General features: G+C 37.4%; 1 protein-coding gene across 4 annotated transcripts in view; it reads left to right on the top strand.

Annotated features, from left to right (window-relative positions):
* The window catches only part of LOC128696349 (uncharacterized), a 48,156-nt gene that overhangs the window by 915 nt on the left and 25,193 nt on the right, over positions 1-22,048 (top strand). For all 4 annotated transcript variants that reach the window (XR_011392922.1, XM_070092379.1, XM_070092381.1 and 1 more), the window contains exons 2-7: positions 3,530-4,891; positions 8,734-8,869; positions 17,298-17,510; positions 18,124-18,213; positions 20,052-20,180; positions 21,586-21,783. Coding sequence is in view for 3 of the 4 variants with exons in the window: in XM_070092379.1 (XP_069948480.1) it covers positions 3,684-4,891; positions 8,734-8,869; positions 17,298-17,510; positions 18,124-18,213; positions 20,052-20,180; positions 21,586-21,783 (1,974 nt within the window). In the remaining variant the exon portion in view is untranslated. The remainder of the gene's footprint in view (positions 1-3,529; positions 4,892-8,733; positions 8,870-17,297; positions 17,511-18,123; positions 18,214-20,051; positions 20,181-21,585; positions 21,784-22,048) is intronic.

Here is a 22,048-nt window from a genome sequence, read left to right as displayed (position 1 = left end):
TCATTTTGGGAGATGAGGTGATTTTTTAATTATAGCTCTAAATAGATTGGCAGATAGGGGACCTTTTGCTGGTTTGGGCATTGAGTTCTAGATCTTTGGGCCCTTTATATGCATTGCATTTTGCATAGTGAGGTGGACACAAGGGATGTCAAAGAGAGTTTTGTGTCTTGTGTTGGATAAATTGAGCAGATGGAAGGATACATGGATGACAGAGCTTTTTTTTATTTACAAAGCACTGGAAATACTTGGTTATAGAGCACTCCTCACACATTGAGTGTCCATGGTTCAATTCCCACATGGGTGGAAGTGTTGGGTGTGTTTCCTTACACCTGCTGTGCTTGTTCACCTAGCAGTAAGTAGATACCTGGGTGTTAGTCAACTGATGTGGCTCGCATCCTAGGGGACAGGATTGAAAGACCCCAATGGAAATAAGACACACAGTCCTCTATGCCTTTACTGGGTTATCCTGAGTGGCTAACCCTCTAGGTTAAAAATCCAAACAAATCTAATCTTAACACAAATAAAAATATTTATTTCCTTGTAAAGTTTGCAATGTGTGGTTGACATGTTATAAGATTTAAATTACAAAGATGGCTACTATCATGCCTAGGCACTTCGGGCAGACTAATACTAGTTCTTATGCTATGTTGAGATAGGTCATATTTGAGCAGTACATTTGAACATATTATTAGGTACTTAATAAGGAACATTATCAGTTAGGTACATACATAAGTAAGTTTAAAATAGTTAAGTAGTCAAATCATTTAATATTAGTACAAATAGCAGATTTAGTAATGGGAATCAATTTGTCTTGGCATGATACACTGTTTCTATTGAAGCCATACTGGAGGAGTATCTTAGACCAACTTAATATTAACTTAAGATTTAATAAGACTAACATAATTTAATAGGCAATAGCATATTAGGAATTGGATGTTTACAGCCCTTTGGGTGGGTGTAGGTGGAAATTATGGGGGAATTACAGATAACAATAAGTCTATATTGTTTTGGATGTGTTCATGATACAAAAAAGAGAATTGGGTGGTTTTCATTTGGTTAGCTGATGATGGGATGTATTATGGAAATGAGATGTTTTTCAACGGTAATTTTGAAAATGGTGGTTGAGTCTGCAGTTCTAGAGTTTTCAGGCAGGGAGTTCCAGATTCTAGGCCCTTTTATGCACATCAAATTTTTGTATACATTTAGCCGGGAATGTCTCAGAGATTTTTGTGTCTGGTGTTGTGTCTATGAGTCCTGCTGCAACTGTCGAGAAATTGTTTAGTTCTGGGTTAAAATTAGAGTTTATGTGCTGTAAATGTAGATTGCACAGTAGTAGGTGTGAATGTTCTGTACAGTGAGTAGGTTTAGGTCTTTGAAGAGTGGGGGTGTGTGCTGTCTTGCATTGGATTGCCTGATAATTCTCAATGCGGCTTTCTGTTGGGTTATTATCGGCTTTAGGTAAGTTGCTGCTGTTGATCCCCATGCACAAATAGTATAGTTGAGGTAGGGCTAGATGAGTGAACAGTATAGTGTGAACAGGGTTGATTGTGGTACATAGTAACATATTTTGGAGAGGATCCCAACTGTTTTGGGTACTTTTTTTGTTATTTGTTGGATATGGGTGTTGAATTTCAAGTTGCTGTCAAGGTGCAGGCCCAGGAATTTGCCCTCATTATGCTTAGCAATAGGAGTGTTGTCAATTGTTATGTTCAGCTGGGCAGCACCTGTTCTGTTGCCAAACAGAATGTAGAAGGTCTTGTCAGTATTAAGTGTAAGTTTATTAGCATCATCCAGGTCAATATTTTTTCTAGTTCTTCGTTAACAATAGTGCTAAGTGAGGCAAGATTAGGGTGGGACATGACATATGTTGTATTGTCAGCAAAGAGAATAGGCTTAAGGTGTTGTGAAAAAGTAGGTAGATCATTGATGTATAAGAGGAAGAACAAGGGACCAAGGATACCAAGGGACCAAATTTAAATTATAATTAACAAAACACTGTCATGACCTATTCACTTTCAGAGTACATAAATTGCAATCACAAAGAAAATGAAACTGGTCAAAAATATTTACCACATTCTTCAATCCTTATTCATTATTTTTTGTCAGTTGCTATCAACAATTCCTTCTGTCACTGGCCCTCTTCATAAATTAAAACAAAAGGGGTAAGATTCTCACAATTTATGCTGAAAGAGACACTGGGTTTTTAATCAGGTAAGGACTCAGGAGAGTAGTACCCCTTCCGAAGAAAATGTCCCTACCCTTAGACACAAATCACTCAAACCCCCACCACTGCATTAAGATGATACAGCATCAGGGGAGGGAAATTTAATGTTGACATGTAGGTAGTAGGTTGGTAGACAGCAACCGCCCAGGGAGGCACTACCATCCTGCCAAGTGAGTTTAAAACGAAAGCCTGTAATTGTTTTACATGATGGCAGGATTTCTGGTGTCTTTTGTCTGTCTCATAAATATGCAAAATTATAGGTACGTCTTGCTACTTCTACTTACATTTAGGTCACACTACACATACGTGTACAAGCATATATATACACACCCCTCTGGGTTTTCTTCTATTTTCTTTTTAATTCTTGTTCCTGTTTATTTCCTCTTATCTCCATGGGGAAGTGGAACAGAATTCTTCCTCTGTAAGCCATGTGTGTCGTAAGAGACGACTAAAATGCCGGGAGCAAGGGGCTAGTAACCCCTTCTCCTGTATATATTACTAAATTTAAAAGGAGAAACTTCAGTTTTTTCTTTTGGGCCACCCCACCTCGGTGGGATATGGCTGGTATGTTGAAAGAAAGATGTGCCATTTAATGGAATAGATGAATGTAAGAATAGACCTCATGAAGACTGTTAACTGATAGATTTGTAAAAACATGTGAGAAAGGTTTTTTGGGTAATTATCAATAATTATTGCCAGATCAAATAAATTCAATTGTTAGAGAATCCTAGACATTGGTGGCAAATTTTAATATCTGCAGCTTTCAAATACATGTATGAGGAAATATTGAAAAAAAAAAAATAGTATAATACTGGACATGGTTATATTATACAGTAGTACAGTATCTGCACCTAAGGAAACAGATAAAATATAAAAATTTAATGGCCCCTAAATATATCACAATTTTTTAGAATACGATTAACAAAGAAATACCAATAACTTTGAAACGTTTCCTTGCAGAAAATAGGAGAATTGAAGAGACATAACTGCATACTTTTTTCAAAAAGGATATGAAAGGCCAGATAAAGATTTTTTTAACCATCAGTAGGGAGAACAAGCAGCCACAATTACAAATTAAGACAAAATGAAGATATAGAAAGGATTATTGATTTATTTAAATAAGGGATGTAGGTTCCTGGAGAGTAATTAAAAGTAGTAGTGGTGTATACTGCAACCACAGGAGTTTAGTTAATGTGTATAAGTAATGAACATGACACCAGTCAAAACTATTGTAACTACAAAAATGTAATTATACCCTCCTCCCACCTATCTGCTTGCTTCTAAATTTTATTGTAATATTTTCAGGCACTGGTGAAGAAAAAAAAGAGTGATCACATCTAACAAGATGTGAATTGTATTTGTTCCTGAATTGTCATATGATTTATTCTGCCATTCTTTTAATATTGTAAATTGACATAGTTGAATTCTGTTGAAAGTCACAAAATATTGCATTTGTAAAATGAACGGTGATGAAACTCGTGATGACGACGATATATCATCAGTTACCGGCCATCATTTGGATTTATCACAGAGCAGTGGAATAATGTCTCTTCCATCAGGAAACAAGTTAGCAGATTTAAGTATAACTACAGACATCACAGATTCTGAGACAGAAAATGAAGAAACTGTCCTTGGTTCGAATAATCAAAGTAAAATGAAGAACGAGTTGCATTGTCCTGCACATGGAGATACACCTGCAGTAACAGCCGGTGCTAGTTTACAACCAAGCATCCTGACTGTTCTGCCTAGATCAAATGAATCTCTTGGAAATTTTGATAATGAAAGATCAGATGCTGAAAAGAGGAATGGTAACTATATGCAAACTGACAAACTTCCAGTCAGCACTGCTGATTCAGCTATTCTGAAAGTTAATAATGCCTCTTTGAAGTTGGCTCCTATGGCCTCTTATTCTACTGTGCCTGTTGCTGAGAATGAAGAAGAACCCTTGACTATGAATACTCTGTCCCTTGACGATGTTAAGTCTGCACTGCAGAAAAATTGTAATCTTCTGAGTGACAGACACTTGCTAAATGATCTACTCAAGTCTTTAGATGATGAAATTGGTAACAATTCTGTTATCACATCTAACGTCTTGAGTTCTCATACAAATCCAACAATTTTTGTGCCACCCAACAGAGACCCAGGACCTAGCCTAGGGTGGAAATCATCAAACAGTTCAAATAAAGGTATTTTGGCACAAAATGTTACTGAGTCTGTATCTGATAGTTCATCAGTACCTTTAACATGTGATCCATTTCATATGCAAACATACAAAAGCTCTTCATTAATTGATATTCCTGCTTTGAGTATGATAAATAGTCAAATATATTTACCAAATAATGGCTCGAGCTATGAACCACAAGATCCTGTGAGACCTCGAGCAAACACTCGTATTCAAAATAATCATAATAACCTGGAAGTAATATCAGAAGAAACAAGTTATGATGGACATTTATTTAGCTCCAATTCATTCACAAAGATTGCTGACTTTGTAGAAGAATCTGTTTGTGATAAGAATCCGGAAAAGCATGTCAATTTTCAACACCTATGGGTAGAAGAGGTGAATCCCAGTAAAGTGGTCAAGAATGACAAACCTACATCAAGTCAGCCAGAAGTAAGAGTCAAAGAGACTTCAATGTGCGATACACAGGCTCATAAAATTTTGAAGTAAGTAAACTTGGTGTTTTTGTTGAATATTATTTTTTAATTTTAGAAGTCTTTGGATTACAGCCATAATATTTTCTTATGATTCCTGTTACTCATTACAGTACAGTGGAACCCCGAGTTTCGGCCGTAATCCGCTCCAGCAGCTAGGCCTAAACTCGAAATGGCCTAAAGTCGAAGCAATACAGTATTTCCCATAAGAAATAATATAAATACAATTAATCCATTCCAGACCCACAAAAATATTCACAAAAAATAATTTTTTTAAAGAATAACTATAGTTTAACATACGTATAGTAATTAAAACATACATAGTACTAATTGAGTAATACAATACATAAACATTTAAATAAACATTTAAAATCACATTTACGTACCTTTATTGAAGAGTCTTGCTGGCATCTGGAAGATAGGGAGGAGGAGAGAGGGAGGACTTATTGTCTGGAAGGGGAATCCCCTTCCATAAAGACTTAGGTAACAAGTCCTTATCTGGGGTTACTTCCCTTCGTTGTCTTTTAATGCCACTTGGACCAGCTTGAGAGTCACTGGACCCCTGTCACACAAAATAACTGTCAAGAGTGCTCTGTTTCTGGCATCTCTAAGATTTCCCAAAAATGGGACAAGGTTTTGTCACTGAACATGTTGCAGATATGACTTGTTTCAGCTTGGTCAGGGTAGTATTTCTCTACAAAAGCTTGCACCCTAGTCCACATTGCACAAATCTCTTTAATCTCTGAAGAAGGCACCTCCTTCACTCCCTCTTCCTCCTCCTCTGAAGCAAGTTCCTCAGCTGCAGTTTGTTGCTGTTCGAACTGAAGCTCTTGCAGCTCTTCAGTGGTTAGCTCTTCCCTGTGGTTGTCCACCAACTCTTCCCCATCCTAACCACTAACCTCATGGACTTGCCCAATGCCACAATACCTCTCACAACAGGCAGAGGGTCGGCAGGGTCAGGGTCAGCCTCAAACCCTTCAAAATCCCTCTGGAGGACACATTGTGGCCACAATTGTCTCCAAGCAGAGTTCAAAGTCCTGGAAGTCATTCCCTCCCAAGCTTTATCTATAAGGCTTATGCAGTTGTAGATACTGAAGTGATTCGTCCAGAACTCTCTTAGGGTCAATTCAATGTCCGAGGTCACTTCAAAGCACTTTTCAAACACTGCTTCTGTGTAGAGTTTTTTAAAGTTAGAAATGACCTGCTGGTCCATGGGCTAGAAGAGAGGAGTGGTGTTAGGAGGCAAGAACTTCACTGTTATAAAACTGAAGTCCCTAGACAAGAGGTCTACCAAGTTTGGAGGATGAGCAGGAGCACTGTCCATTACCAGGAGGCACTTGAGTGGCAAATTATTTTCCAGGAGGTATATTTTCACACTGGGGCCAAACACTTCAAATACCCACTCTTTGAAAATTTGCCTCCTGACCCATACCTTATGAATAGCTTTCCACAACACGCACAATTTACTTTTGGTGACATTTTTTGAGCACACTGGGATTTTCTGAGTGATACACGAGTAAAGGCTTCACTTTAAAATCCCCACTAGCGTTAGCGCAGAACAAAAGAGTTAGCCTGTCTTTCATAGGCTTGTGTCCTGGCAGTGCCTTTTCCTCCAGAGTAATGTAAGTCCTCTTTGGCCTTTTTTTTTCCAAAAGAGGCCTGTTTTGTCACAATTGAACATTTGTTGAGGTTTGAATTTTTCAGTCTCTACGTACCCCTTAAATTCACTCATGAAGTTTTCAGCAGCACGTTTGTCAGAACTGGCAGCCTCGCCATGCCTTACCACACTGTGTATGCCACTATGCTTCTTAAATCTGTCAAACCAGCCTCTGCTGGCCTTAAATTCACTAACATCACCACTGGTTCCAGGCATTTTCTTTACAAGATCGGCATGCAACTGCCTTGCCTTTTCACAAATGATCAACTCCGAAACACTATCACCCGCTATCTGTTTATTGTTGATCCACACCACCAACAACTTCTCAACCTCTTCGACTGTTTGAGATCTATTTTTGGTTAAGATGTCAACACCTTTTGCAACATCAGCTTCCTTGAGTTCTTTTCTCTTTGCCAGGATAGAAGTGATTGTTGATTTGTTTTTGCTGTACATTCTGGCAAGCTCACCTCACGTATGCCATTCGTATTTTTGTACTTCATATCACCTTCTTCACTTCCATGGTGTTTCTCACTTTCTTTATCAAAGGGGTGCAACTAGGAAGTTTCTTTGGGCCCATGGTGGCTTATTTCACAGTCACAATCAATAAACAAGCACTAAACACAATGAATTCATTGTGAGATGTTTGGATGAGCTCGCAGGGTAATGGTTACTCAAGGAGAAACAAAGCTAGACTGGCTCATGACACCTGTGCGGGCAGGCACGGGCAGGCAGACAGGTCTGGTACGCTGGCCAAAACACAAGGCACAGGCCGAAACTCGGGACAAAATTTAGCCGAAAAAAGCAGTTGAAACTTGAAGTGGCCGATACTCAGGGCGGCCGAAACTCAGGGTTACACTATATTTAACTTTCTTCACTGGGGGCTTCCTTGAAGTTGGTGAAGGGCTCTTGATTCAAGGAGCTGAAATTAAGCTTCCCTTCCTTGGATCAAACCTGATTACTGTACCTCCATTCCTTAAGCACAATATAACCTAGATAGGGTTAGCACTTGCCCTTGGATAGAGTAATATTATATTAAACTTTTCTAACTGCATTTGTGACTGTTGTCATATTGAAATACATTACTGTATACCAAGCACTTATCATGCACTGGGGAATATATATGTTGCTGAAATATTGCTATAACTCCATATTCTATAATGTAGACTATCTTGACTCAAGAAATTGAAGCTGCCCTTCCTTTCCTGTCAATCCTGATTATCTATCATTCCCTTGGTGCTGTATGACCTGTACAGTTTTAGCTCTTCCCCCATGAAAATAATAGTATACAGTAATACTGTAGGTAACATTTATGAAGGAACTCAGGGCAACCAGTTAGCCAAACTTGAATCCTGGAGGTGGAAAGGGAGTGCCTGCATTCTGAAGAAGGGGTGAGGAAGTTGCAGTTCGGAGGGTTACCCGAACTGTGGTGTCAGCTTGCTTCTGGCAAAACAGTGATTGAGTGAATGATAATCAATGTGTTTCCTTTCTTTGGGTTCACCCTGCCTTAGTGGCTGATAGCTGATGAAAAAAAAAAATGTAATATGGACCTTTTTTTTGCATATACAGTACAGTACCTTCATTACTTTAGAGAAGTTTTTCTTGGAAAAACAGTGTTGCACCAAGAGGCACTGCATTAAAAATCACTCTTCCTGGTAAGAAACACTTTTTAGGCACACTGTACCTAATAAAAAATGTGTTATTTTATAATATTTTGACACTATACTGCATAAAAGTTATGATAGTACAGTAGCTTACATAAGAGGGTACATTAAGTGTGAGTGCCACAATATAACAACATACCTTTCTCCCTTAAATAAATCTCACATGTCACTATAAAAACTTCAAATAATGCACCTTTATATTTTATGTTAAACCATGCACTTCAAAGCTGTTTACTATATTAATATGTTTATATTTGGCTGTCAGCAGCAAAAAAGCAACTAGAGCCTGAAAGCAGTTTGCATTTCTACTCAGGTCTGCTAGCATGCCAGAGGCTCGGAATGTTATATTAAATTAACAGTGGTCGGGTCAATGTGGATAAGATGTTTTTTGACTTGTATCAGAAAACCAATTTTGGGATGTAGCGACGATATTGATTTTTCATTTGTTTTAAATTAATCTATAACAGGTTTTCTTAGGAGGATGAGTTACAGGGATGGTTACATGAGTGTACTAATTCTAATTCATTTGATTGTAGGCAGCTTTCAGGTTTGAGGTGGAGACTTATGGGCTGGGAGGAAGTAGGTGCCAGTCCACCAACAGACAGCAGGAGCTCACTTGCTTTTATTCATCAGCTCTTAAATATGCTCCAGGTTCATCAAATAGAGAAGAAGGTGTGCAAGTTTTGTACTCGCTGTACTTAGAGTAATCTTACCAATAATTATATCAAAACACTTTACTGCAAGTCTTGAAATAGTAATAACCAGGGCTGTGGAATTGGCACATAAAACCTTCAACTCTGGCTCCTTTATTTATGGCAACTCTGACTCCTTTAATTATATATTGATTTTTTTTTTTTTTTTTCAACAAGTCGGTCGTCTCCCACCGAGGCAGGGTGATATATTGATATATTGATATATTGATATTGATATATATTGATATAGGGAATAAATTATAAATTCTTTCTTTCAACAAACCAGCCATATCCCACCAAGACAGGGCAGCCCAAAAAGAAAAACGAAAGTTTCTCTTTCTAAATTTAGTAATTTATACAGGAGAAGGGGTCACCAGCCCCCATAAATTATAAGTATACTAATTATATATTTCCTATATCAATTGCAAGCATGCAACATACAAGGCATTTCATCACAGCCAACATGAATCAGGCTATTTTTTAGAACCCTAAGCTCAGTGACCTGTTAAAGCTTGGGTCTAAAAGCTATAGCTATGCTATTCTGGCTATTTTACTTTATTAAAGAAATTACAAACATTCAGTAACCTTATAGTTAAACAAAGGACAAAACTTGAAAACTGTAAACAGGTTATATTTTTTATAAAAAGACTATCAAGTGTAAGGTAATAGGATGTAAAAGAAAGAAACAATAGAAGAAAATCTGAATCAGAAATATCTTTCTCTACTAGGTCAAAAATCTGAAGTACAGTGGAACCTCGGTTTTCGTGATTAATTCGTCCCAGAAAGTCTGACGAAAACCGAATTGTATGAAAACTCAAGCAATATTTCCTATAAGAAATGCAGTGGACCCTTGGTTTTCGTGATTAATCCGTTCCAGAGAGTCTGCCGAAAAAAAACATTTTCCCCATAAGTAATAATGTAAATCCAATTAATCTCTTCTAGACACCCAAAAGTATTAAAAAAAAAATTTTTAGAGATTAAATATAGATTTACATACAGAAAAGAATAACAAATCAATATAAAACAATAACATCACACTTACCTTTATTGAAGACTCTTGTTGGTGTATGGAAGGTGGGGAGGAGGGGAGTGGGAGGACTGATTATTGTTTGGAAGGGAAATCCCCTTCCATAAAGACTTAAGGTACCAGGTCCTTATCGGGCGTTACTTCCCTTCTTTGTTTTTTACTGGCACTAGGACCAGCTTGAGAGTCGCTGGACCCCTGTCGCACAAAAATTTTTTCCAGGTAGCTCTGTTTCTGGCGTCTCTAAGATTTGCCTAAAATGGGACAAGGCATTGTCACTGAACATGTTGCAGACAAGACTTGCAACAGCTTTCTTAGGGTGACATTTCTCCACAAAACTTTGCAACTCATTCCACTTTGCACAAATGTCCTTAATCACTGAAGAAGGCACCTTCTTCCCTCTCTCTTCCTCCTCCTCTGAAGCAATTTCCTCAGCTGTGGTCTGTTGCTTTTCCAGATGAAAGTCTTGCAGCTCTTCAGTGGTTCGCTCTTCACTGTGGCCGTCCACCAACTCTTCCACATCCTGGTCACTCACATCCAACCCTATGGACTTCCCCAAAGCTACAATAGATTCTACAACAGGCATAGGGTTGTCAGGTGTGTGTGGGGAAGTACCCTGGCTGGTGTGTGTGTGTGGGGAAGTACCCTGGCTGGTGTGTGTGTGTGGGGAAGTACCCTGGCTGGTGTGTGTGTGTGGGGAAGTACCCTGGCTGGTGTGTGTGTGTGGGGAAGTACCCTGGCTGGTGTGTGTGTGTGGGGAAGTACCCTGGCTGGTGTGTGTGTGGGGAAGTACCCTGGCTGGTGTGTGTGTGGGGAAGTACCCTGGCTGGTGTGTGTGGGGAAGTACCCTGGCTGGTGTGTGTGTGTGTGGGGAAGTACCCTGGCTTGTGTGTTCTTTCCTGAATTCTATCGTGTTTCTCGCCCTCTTTACCAAAGAGCTGGCACTAGCAGCTTTCTTTGGGCCCATGGTGGCTTATTTAGCAGCCACACACAATAAACAAGTGCAAAGAACAATGTATTATTATGAAATGTTTCGTATTGCCTTGCAGGGTAATGTTCACTCGCTGAGAAACAATGCCACACTGCTTCAGAATGTGTCTATGGGAGGCTATGTGCACGGGGCCACTGGGACACATTTTGTATGACCACTGAAATCCAAGTGAAATCACGAAAATCAAGGCTATATTTTGATGAAAAATGTTGCTGATAACCAAGATTCATGAAAACTGATACTCGTGAAAACCAAGGGTCCACTGTAATGTAAATCCAATTAATCCAATCCAGACACCCAAAAATACTAACAAAAAATACATTTTATAGAGAATAACACTAGTTTTACCTACAGAAAACAATGAGAAATAAATATAAATGACTAATGAAATGGATAAATGAACATTTAACATCACTTTTACTGTTATTGAAGACTCTTGTTGGCATATTTTCTTTACAAGATCCGCATGCAATTGCCTTGCTTTTTTGCAAATTATCAACTCCAAAACACTATCTCTCGCTAACTGTTTTTTGTTGATCCACACCAACAACTTCTCAACATGGAAATATAAACACATATGCAGTATAATGTGATCCTTTATTGACAACGTTTCGCCCACACAGTGGACTTTTTCAAGTCACAAACAGATCTACCTAGGTGGAAGGTATGCAAGTATTTATAGTCAGGTTCAGAATGCTGGGTCAGGTGGAGAATGCTGCATCTGATGATCTACCGAGTGTTTATATTTCCATTTTATTCCATTTATTTCCAACTTCTCAATTTCTTTTATTGTTTGCGATCTCTGTTTTGTTAACACATTTACTCCTTTAGCAACATCAGCTTCCTTGATTTCTTTTTTCTTCGCCAGGATGGAACTGATCAATGATGCAGATTTCCTGTACATCCTGGCAAGATTAGCCACCCATACGCCACTTTCGTACTTATCTATGACTTCTTTTTTGAATTCTATCGTGTTTCTCGCCTGCTTTATCAAAGGACTGGCACTCGGAACTTTCTTTAGCCCCATGGTGGCTTACTTAGCAGTCACATTCAATAAACAAGCACAAAAAACAGTGGCTTATTACAAAATATTTCAGCTGAATGCGCGGGGTGATGCTCACTCAACAATAAACAAAGGCAGACTCGGTCACTCGACGCTTGAGTAGCCGAGTGATGTGGGTGGGCAGGCAGACGTATTTGGTACAGACTATTGTCAGCTCTATGAAAACCGAGGTAATGTACGAAAACTGGGACAAAATTTCAACGGAAAAAGGCGTTGAAAACCGAATCCAACGAAAACTGGGGCGTACGAAAACCGAGGTTCCACTGTACATCCTTTGATATTACAGTAGACCGTCGTTTAACACGGTTTTGTCTTGCATGTTTTGGTTATGGCACAATTGAAGAATTGCGGCATATTTTTGTTTAACACTTCGTCAAATTAGTTTAACATGGTTGTGGGAGAGGAAAAAACTTTGAGTGCACGGTTGCCCTCTGGGTGGGATGGTCTGTGGGTTATACTACCACTGAGTCAAGTCAGTCAGTAAGTTGGTCAGTCAGTAAGTCAGTCAGCCAGTCAAGTCAGCTAGTTCTTTTTAATTGTACGTTCTTTTTAATTGTAAGAACTGATGCTTCATTAAGGCCACTCTTAAACTTGTCTAATATCTCGAGTTTCTTGGTAATTCCTAGACTTGAATGCTTAAACCTTTTGTTGTCACTTGTGGGAACACTTGTATGCTTACTAGGTACCATGATTGCTTGGCAGATTTAACAAATGGCAATGAAAATAAGAAAATATTTATATAAACACAGCAAGCTTCCTGAGTATTTTGTCCTACACGCATATGAACTGAAGTGAAGGCTGGGAGGGTGGTGTGGGTGTATGTCGATGGCTGAGGGAGACCTACCATCATCCCCCACCACCCACAGCCACCCACACCACCACCCTCCCAGCCTTCAGTTTGGTTCATACGCGTGTAGGATGACAATACAGTGGACCCTCGACTAACGCTATTAATCCATTCCTGAGAGCTCATCATTAGTCAGAATTATCGTTAATCAAGTTAATTTTCCCCATAAGAAATAATGGAAATCAAATTAATCCGTGCAGGACACCCCAAAGTATGAAAAAAAAAATTTTTACCACATGAAATATTAATTTTAATACATACAAACTGAAGAAGACATGCACAGTTACATGACACTTACCTTTATTGAAGATCTGGTGATGATTGATGGGATGGGAGGAGGGGAAAGTATTGATGGTCTTAGTGTTTAGAAGGGGGAATCCCCTTCCATTAGGACTTGAGGTGTCAAGTCCTTTTCTGGGGTTACTTCCCTTCTTCTTTTAATGCCACTAGGAGCAGCTTGAGAGTCACTTGACCTCTGTCGCACAATATATCTGCCCATAGAGGCCTGTACCTCTCGTTCCTTTATGACTTTCCTAAAGTGTTTCACAACATTGTCAGTGTACAGGTTGCCAACACGGCTTGCAGTAGCTGTGTCAGGGTTGGCACTAGAAGCTTTCTTGGGGCCCATGGTGACTTATTTTGCAGGTGCAATCACTACAAATGCTGTGATAATATGAAATGTTCCGATTGTATGTTTGGATGGGACCATGGTGGCTAGCTGGCTTGTAAACACTGGCACCCACGGGACAAGTGAGGCGCGCTCAGGCCAAAGTGGACGCGTCTCGAACGGAACGAATAGCATTGGTCGGGTTTTTTAGCGCTAGTCGAGGCAAAATTTTTGCGTTAAAATGTATCGCTAGTCGGATTTAACGTTAGACGATGCCAACGTTGGTCGAGGGTCCACTGTACTAGGGAAGCTCGCTGTGTTTATTTACATACATATTTTCTTATTTTCATTGCCATTTGTTAAATCTGATTTACTGACTTGACTGAATAACTTACTGACTTGACTGACTTACTGAATGACTTAAAGTCAGACTTTTTCACTGAAGAGAGCAGCTGATGCCTTACTGTCAGTTGTATAATGTACTGCAGGGTAAAACAGAACAGAAATCCATTACAGAATTTATGCACACTCCAGTACAACCATCGACTTCAGTACCAGAACCTCTACCATCCACCTCAGCCCTGTAGGGCCACAGCATAACTCCCCACTCTCTTTACAATCATTGACAAACACCAGCACCCACAATTTAAGGTAAGAAATACTATTATTTCTATTGCATTTATTGTCTTAAGCAGTAAACACAACATAATGCATCACGACAATGAGCTACAATTACATATTCCTTTTAGTTTTGTAAGATCTGGAGGTCTAAAAAAAAGTTGTTTGGCTTTTTGGGGGCTCCCAGGAATGTAACCCTTTTTTTTCCATAAGTTCTTCAGTTTATCTAACACGGTTTTGTGTAACACGGCATTTTCAGGAATGTGAGTACCATGTTAAATGATGGTCTACTGTGCTAAAAAGAATTCAAAGTTAAAACTGCAAAAAAATATAAAAAGCAATTAACACCTAAAACAATTTAACAAATGACCATTTTAAAAGAAATAAACTCAATATTGTTTGAATATAAAATTTATGTGAATATAACATGAAACATTACATTAAATGAACTAAAAATAATACATATCCTGAAAAAAAATTAGTTAATCAAATTATTTTTTGTGAAATAGTATATTTTACCTTATATTATTTATATTCTATACAATTTAAATTTGTTAGGAGTCGGAGTCGGTACATTTTACCAACTAACTCCGACTCCAGTAACCCAAGAGTTGCTTCTGACTCCAATTCCACAGCCCTAGTAATAACTTAATGCTTCATTATTTTTGTTGTATTATACACTGCCACATTCAGTTATTCACTTTGAATAAGATGCTATCTTTACCAAGAACTGGCATACCCTGTCAAGCTCTTATGGGAGGTAATGTTCCTTGAGACCTTGTGAATCTAGAGTCCATATGAAATTAATTTTAGATTAGGGCTTATTTTGTATTGCCTCTTAACCCTTTGACTGTTTTGGTCGTATATATACATCTTACGAGCCACCGTTTTGTGACGTATTTATACTCGTAAATTCTAGCAGCTTCAAATCAAGCAGGAGAAAGCTGGTAGGCCCACATGTGAGAGAATGGGTCTGTGTGGTCAGTGTGCACCATATAAAAAAAATCCTGCAGCACGCGGTGCATAATGAGAAAAAAAAAAACTCCGACCGTTTTTTTTAATTAAAATGCCGACTTTGTGGTCAATTTTCGTATAGTATTTATGGTTGTATTCTCGTTTTCTTGGTCTTATTTGATAGAATGGAAAACATATTACAGAAATAGAGGTGATTTTGATTGGTTTTGCTAAGAAAAGAACCTTGAAATGGAGCTCAAAGTAGAGGAAATGTTTGATTTTTGCCAATGTTCAAAAGTAAACAAATGATGTCATTTTCCAATAAGTGTCCAAGTAGCCATTCTGATATGCAGTCATGAATGGGATGACATTATTTATACAATTATTACAATATTGCAGTACTCTGCATAACAGTAAATCTTCTATTTTTTGTTTGAATAAAAATTCAAAATATAAAGCAAGGGTAATATCAGAGGGGCCTGGAGACATGACTGATGAACAAAGAAAATGTTATTTTAGAGCAAGGAATGTCTGCATTGTTCATTCTGGACCCTATTTTGAAATTTTCATATTTTTTAATTTTCATGAAATTGGCCAAATTGCAAATTTCTGACCACGTTATTGGGTAGTTGAAATCGGTTAATGGGCAGTTTCTTGTACTCAATCGATAGAAAAAATGGAGTTCTAAAGAAATAGCCATGAGTTTTGTTGACTGGAACAATGGAATTAGCCGAAAATAGGGCTCAAAGTGGGCGAAATCACCGATTCGTAAATATCGCTGCGGTCGCGAACTTCATGAGAGCATAATTCCGTCAGTTTTCCATCAAATTTCGTTTTTTTGGTGTCATTACAATCGGGAAAAGATTATCATTTCATAAGAAAAAAAGAACTTTTTTTTTTTTTTTTTTTTTTTTAAATTTTGCGACACCAGGAGACACCTCAGGATTTGGGGTTGCTACAGTCAAGGGGTTAAAAATATTGCTCTAGTATGGTTAACTTTGATGTAAATCAAAGACATGTAGACATGGCTGTGAACATATGCCTTTGTTGGCTAATTGCTTATCTTTCAAGTACTATTGACATTCATAAGAAAGAATGACAAGAAGGAAGAAAGATTTAAATGTAGAAAAGTCATTGAGTACATTTTGAATGAAATCCTGTATTAGTTTTCAACTTAGAGATTGTGTGGCAAGTACCCAAAAAATGGACACAGTAAAAGAAAAATTGCAAATAACATTAATTTGTGGGTTGTTCATCAGTAAAAAATTGTACGTATAATCAGATTAAAAATTAGGAACCCCCTGCAAATTTTATGATCTGACTGTATACAGTCCCAGCAAAACTAGCAGTGTTTACAGAAATGCACAGTATTGGTGAAAATTGGGGCTTGGAAAACATTAAACATGCGCAGCTAATGTATTATTTAAACCGTGATGTGTTTGCACTTCTGGAAAGATAGCTATTGAAGAAAAACCACAATACTGTGACTGGAACAGTACGCAAATATCCCACACAAGGAGACTGAAACTTATGATGACGTTTCAGTCCAACTTAGACCATTAAATAATTACACGGATCTCTCATTACCTCTTCTCCTTTCCTATATTTTCATTGCTTTTCCTGTCTTCTACCTAGATGGGTTCCATCCCTTATCTCTCTGTTAAATCTCTGCCCTCTGACCCTTTTTTTCACTACCACTACCATCTTCTCATTGCCACCTCTATCACTGTTGCACTACTTTTTCTACTACTACTACCACCACCACTAGTACTTTTATAATACTATTCCCTCCTCCTGTTATACTACTACTGGCATCACCCTGTCATATATTTTCTGGCTCCCTTCCCCTCATGCTTGTGTATAACTAGTTAATCGTCCAAGTCTGACCATAACATTGTCATAAGTTTGTCTCCTATGTGCGGGTTATTTGTGAAGATAGCTATTGAATGAGTGATGCTGAATGTGTTTCCACTGGGTCACCTTCCTTGGTGGGCAGTAGCTGATGTATTTTTTTTTATTAAGTCAGTACTGTATTTAGAATACCAGGCAGATACATTTGTGTAACAGAGATTAGTTAAGACACATTGTGTCATACTTGGAAAAGCCCACAGTTCTGCAAAGCATGATTTTAGCTATAAAATTTATGGAGGAGTTGAAATATAATGAAGACATGAGGTACATGTGTATTTATGCTGGTTGGAAGCTAGACAGGCACATTGCAACAGATATATTTGACATGTATATTCAATCTTCATAAAATTACATAATTTATATTGTGGTACTCCTTTGTCATTTGTCTTTCAGCACCTTGAGGAAGAAGTCATGACAATAAAGGCATTACTGAAAAAAATGAGCGATGAAGTCTACATTCGGCAAAGTATGTATGAAAAGAGGGAAACCCGACTCCTTGAGGCTGATAACCAACTAGGTGTCATTCAGAAAGAGTGGATAGAAGCTCAGGAAGCAGTGCAAACACAGATGCTAAAACTTACTACTCAGTGCAATCATTTGAAGCAGGTAGGTACTTTGTACAACTACATATTATGTAGGTAAGCATTGCTCGGGAATTATGTATAAAATTTGTGCTACTATCTGGAAAAATTAAATTTTTTTGCTTTATGAGAATAGTTGTTTTGGGAGCAGACTATTTATAGTCACAGTTTCACTGTAATATTGCTTCTGCAAACATATTGAAAGGCTTATAAGATAACTTTCTTCAGTGTTAATAAATACATGTATACTGTTGCATTAGCGAAATACGTATAGTCTCTCTGATTTGCTACATAAAGTAACCTACATTGTACATGTTTGAAACAATAAAACATGTAGCACTAGAAATGGTGAAGTCATTTCATTTTATGTTTAAATATGCACTATATCTGTTACATTTTTAAATGAACCAGTTGTACGATAATAGTCTCAGATTTTGTTAATGTTATGTTATGAGAAATACTTTCTGAACATTTGTAATTTTCTAATTTCTTTACAAATCTTTCTTGAAAAGGCCAAACCTCTCGGTTAACGGATATTACCTGACTATTATTATTATTATAATCAAAAAGAAGCGCTAAGCCACAAATATTACCTGACTAGTTATTAGCTTTTGCATTAACTAAAAACTGCTTTTCAGGAGAGAGAATCGCTAAAAAATAAAGTTGCCTCTATGGAGGATGATATTGAAAAACTCAGACAGTCAGTGATGGATTTCGAGAAGATGAAGGTACAGTATAGTATATTAAATTCTTATGAGTGAGCTACTACATGTTGTCACTGACAGTATGGATGACAAACTATTCAAGTACATGTGATATAGTCTCTGTATTACTTGTGGTTTGCCTGTTGTTGATTTTGTGGAGTGTTCTACTGAAGCAGTTTAGACTGACATTAGGTTTTCCTTGTGAATGTCTCCTCCTACCTTCATACTTACACTTATTTGTAAATATGAAAATAGTATAAAATACTGACAAGTTGATAAGTAAGACACACATACAACAGTTAGGTATCTTGATCTGAAACATTTTGCCTACACTGTTCCAGACTATGGAGCAAAACTTTTATTCAGGCTGAGGGACTGACCACCTCAAAACTACGTCTTCACATCTCTACTGCTTCTGCTAACTCTTCTGTACTCGACTGAAGAAGCCTACTGTGTAGGCAAAATGTTTCGAAGATACCTAACTGTTGCACGTATGTCTTATTTATCACACTTATTTGTATTTACTTTTGCCACTTTTCCATTACCCATTTGTTACACATGATCCCCTTCAAAAGGAGTGCCTTCGTGCCAATGAAAGCTTTTAATCTAAGAAATTGAAGCTTCTCTTCCGTTCATTGGATCAAATCAGATTACTACCTCCCATTACCCATGTTCTGTGCTTCCCCATGAATATAATAATGTATATACAGTGGTACCTCAAGTTTTGAACAGCTACCAAATAGAACAATTATGTAAGTGTATTTTTGTAAGTGCTTTTGTAAGTGTATTTTTGGGGGTCTGAAATGGACTAATCTAATTTACATTATTCCTTATGGGAACAAATTCATTCGGTATCGGCACTCAAACAGCCTTCTGGAATGAATTAAGTTTGTACTCCGAGGTACCACTGTACTGCATTCCACATTACCATATTAGTATAGCACACTTCAATCTAACTAATCACAAACATATTGCCTTCCATGTCTTTCATTAGTAACTCTTTCATGATTCTATTTATGCTAACACAAAACATATTCTCTAGATTTCATATGGCCATCCCAGCACAGCATATTTTGTCCATACATTTGAATAGAAACACCAACTCTCTTCATGAAGCTTAGGCTACAGTACATTCTTTTGTGGTGGAGTAGGTAAGCCTATCTTGGGTTAGTAAGTTATAATGAATAACTTTGCACAACCATGTGACACTAACACTAGCTATAAAACAACAGCTAATGCTATATTCGTTATTTGATAGTATTATGTATCCTGTAATCATCCTGTATAACAGTTATTATTATTATTATAATCAAGGGGAAGCGCTAAACCCGGAGGATTATACAGCACCTGGGGGGGATGTGGAAGGCATTCAGGCTTAATTCGGGGAACTGGAGCACAGATCCAATTTCCTAAATCAAGAGCCCCTCACCAACATCAAGGAACCTTATTTGAGGGGTGTATAACAGTTAAAGAAGATTACAGTGGCACATAATAGGTCCAAGTACTGGGCCCCATCATTAACTAGTGTTTTATCCCCCTCTATATGACCAACTGAATTTCTCATAGCTTTCAGTGTCTATTACTAGCACCTTAACACTGGATACTAAATATTTGTTATATTGTCCACTGATTAGATTTAAATTCTTGTTAGATTTAAAATGTTCTCTTCATCTATGTATAATTTATCAACAAGGTAACATTCTCCCATGCTTTCTTTTAATATACGTATTTCCTTTAATTTTTTCATATTTCCATATTACACATACATATATACTTCATGAAAATAGCTTCATATGATTCAAAAACTAATATGTACAAATAAAATTTTTATTTAATAATTTACTTATTTTATTTTATGTTAGATTACGTTGGAAGATACTCAAGATGAGCTTACTGCAAGCAGGACAAAAACTGCAGAAATAGCAGAAGAAAATTCTCGTTTAAATCATTGCTTCCAAGAGAAACAAAAATGCTTGCATGAACTTGAAGAGGTACAACTTTTACTTTGTAACTTACTGTCTAGTGAATGACATTATTATTATAGTTAGGTTATGTAGGAGAATTGGGAGCTATTTCTTAGTAAACATAGTCCTTTGAGATGTGTAATGTCCCCATGGCTGTTCAATATATGTATGGAGTTGTAAAAAAATTAATGCTAGTATGTTGGGAAGAAGTGTAGGATTAAAAGATAATGAACCTGATGCAAAGTGAGAGTTATCGTTGATGTTTTTTGCTGGTGACAGTTCTTTAGAAAGATTCTGAAGAGAAGTTGCAAAGGTTGGTTTATGAATTTAGGGGGTTATGCAAAAGAAGGAAAGTAAAACTGAATCTAGAGGAGTGAAGAGTAATGAGAGTAACAAATTGTACAGGCAGTTAGAGATTAGATATCAGATTGAAGTGAAGGAGTTTGGAGGAAGTGAATGTATTCAGGGTTTTGAGAGTGAACATGTTGGCATTTGGGTCTGTGAAAGATGAAGTGAATCTTAGAATAGACAAAAGGAAAAAGATAGGCAGTGTGGCAAGGCATCTGTGGAAAAAAAAAAAAGTTTATCTATGGAAGTGAAAAATAGAAATTTGCTAGAGTATAGTGATACGAACACTTTTACGTGGGTGTAAGGCTCGAGTTTAAAATGTTGCCACTGGAAGGAGGCTAGAGGCAGTGTAGATGTATAATGTGAATATTATGCATAGAAGTTGGAGCATAGAAATTAGATAACAGAGTGGGGTAACCAATGGTATAATTTAGAGGCCTGAGGAGGAATCGTTGAGATAATTTGAGTATTTAGAGAGGAGGGAGAAGAATTGGATGTAAGGCTTATTAGTGGTTATCCCAAGTATGGTTGGAGGAAGAGAGTAAAAGAGATTGAGTTTTAGGGGCTTGAGCATCCAGCAGGCTTGTATGAGCATGTTAGATAGGAATGAATGTAGACAAGTGATTTTTAATGGATGTGCTGTTGGAGTGGTGAGCACGGTACCTTTTATAAAGGGATTTAGGGAAATCGGTTAGCTGGACTTGAGTCCTAGAAACGGGAAGGGCAATACCTGCACTCTGAAGGAGGGGTGGGGATGTTACTGTCTGATTTTCATGTCATCATACCTCTGGAAAGACAGCAATTGAGAATTTTGGTGAATGTATTTTCTTTTTCTCTAGGTAATCCTACCTTGGCAGGAGATGGCCGTCAAGTTAAAGTAAAGAGCTCTCTGAAGAAAAAATTCTTTGTGAAGTGTCATTTTATATTTACACATTCTTTTATTTGCTTTCAAAATAATTAACCTAAGGTATAAGAACCCTTGTGGGTTAAGTGCTTAGTTATGATTATAATTACTGTATAATAACCTAAGATTAGGATATTTAGTACTTATTATGCGAGTTGCTAACTAACTATTATGCAACAGGTGAAACTTCCAAAAATACAGGACGAGCTAATGATCGTCAAGAATAAGACAATTGAATTAGAGGATGCCTATGACAAACTTGTAAGAACAAATGCTCACTTGGAGGATGATCTTCGAATGTTACGAGAGCAGAAGAGGATGCTCTTACAGAAAATGGTAGAGGAAGAAGAAATGAGAGAAAAAACCTTGAAGGAGAATGTTAGTGTTATCACTTCCCTTTTACTTAGTTATATACTGTATTATAAAAGGTTATTAATGTGTATGACCTCAAGGACATTGTTTTGTTTTAATTATGTTGGATAAAATTGTTTTATAATTACCTTTGCAAAATGCATTAAAAAATGGAAGTGGTTCAAGATGCTTAAGAAGGAAATTAATACAAATATTATAATTAAATATATGTAGTACATTTGAAATAAGTTTCACATGGATGCTTTTGAAGGAATTGGAAAATGACCATGAA

The sequence above is a fragment of the Cherax quadricarinatus genome, chromosome 39 (genome assembly GCF_038502225.1).
Source record: "Cherax quadricarinatus isolate ZL_2023a chromosome 39, ASM3850222v1, whole genome shotgun sequence".
Taxonomy (NCBI): Eukaryota; Metazoa; Arthropoda; class Malacostraca; order Decapoda; family Parastacidae; genus Cherax; species Cherax quadricarinatus.
The sequence above is the reverse complement of the archived record's forward strand: the minus strand, read 5'-3'. Positions and strand labels throughout refer to the sequence as shown.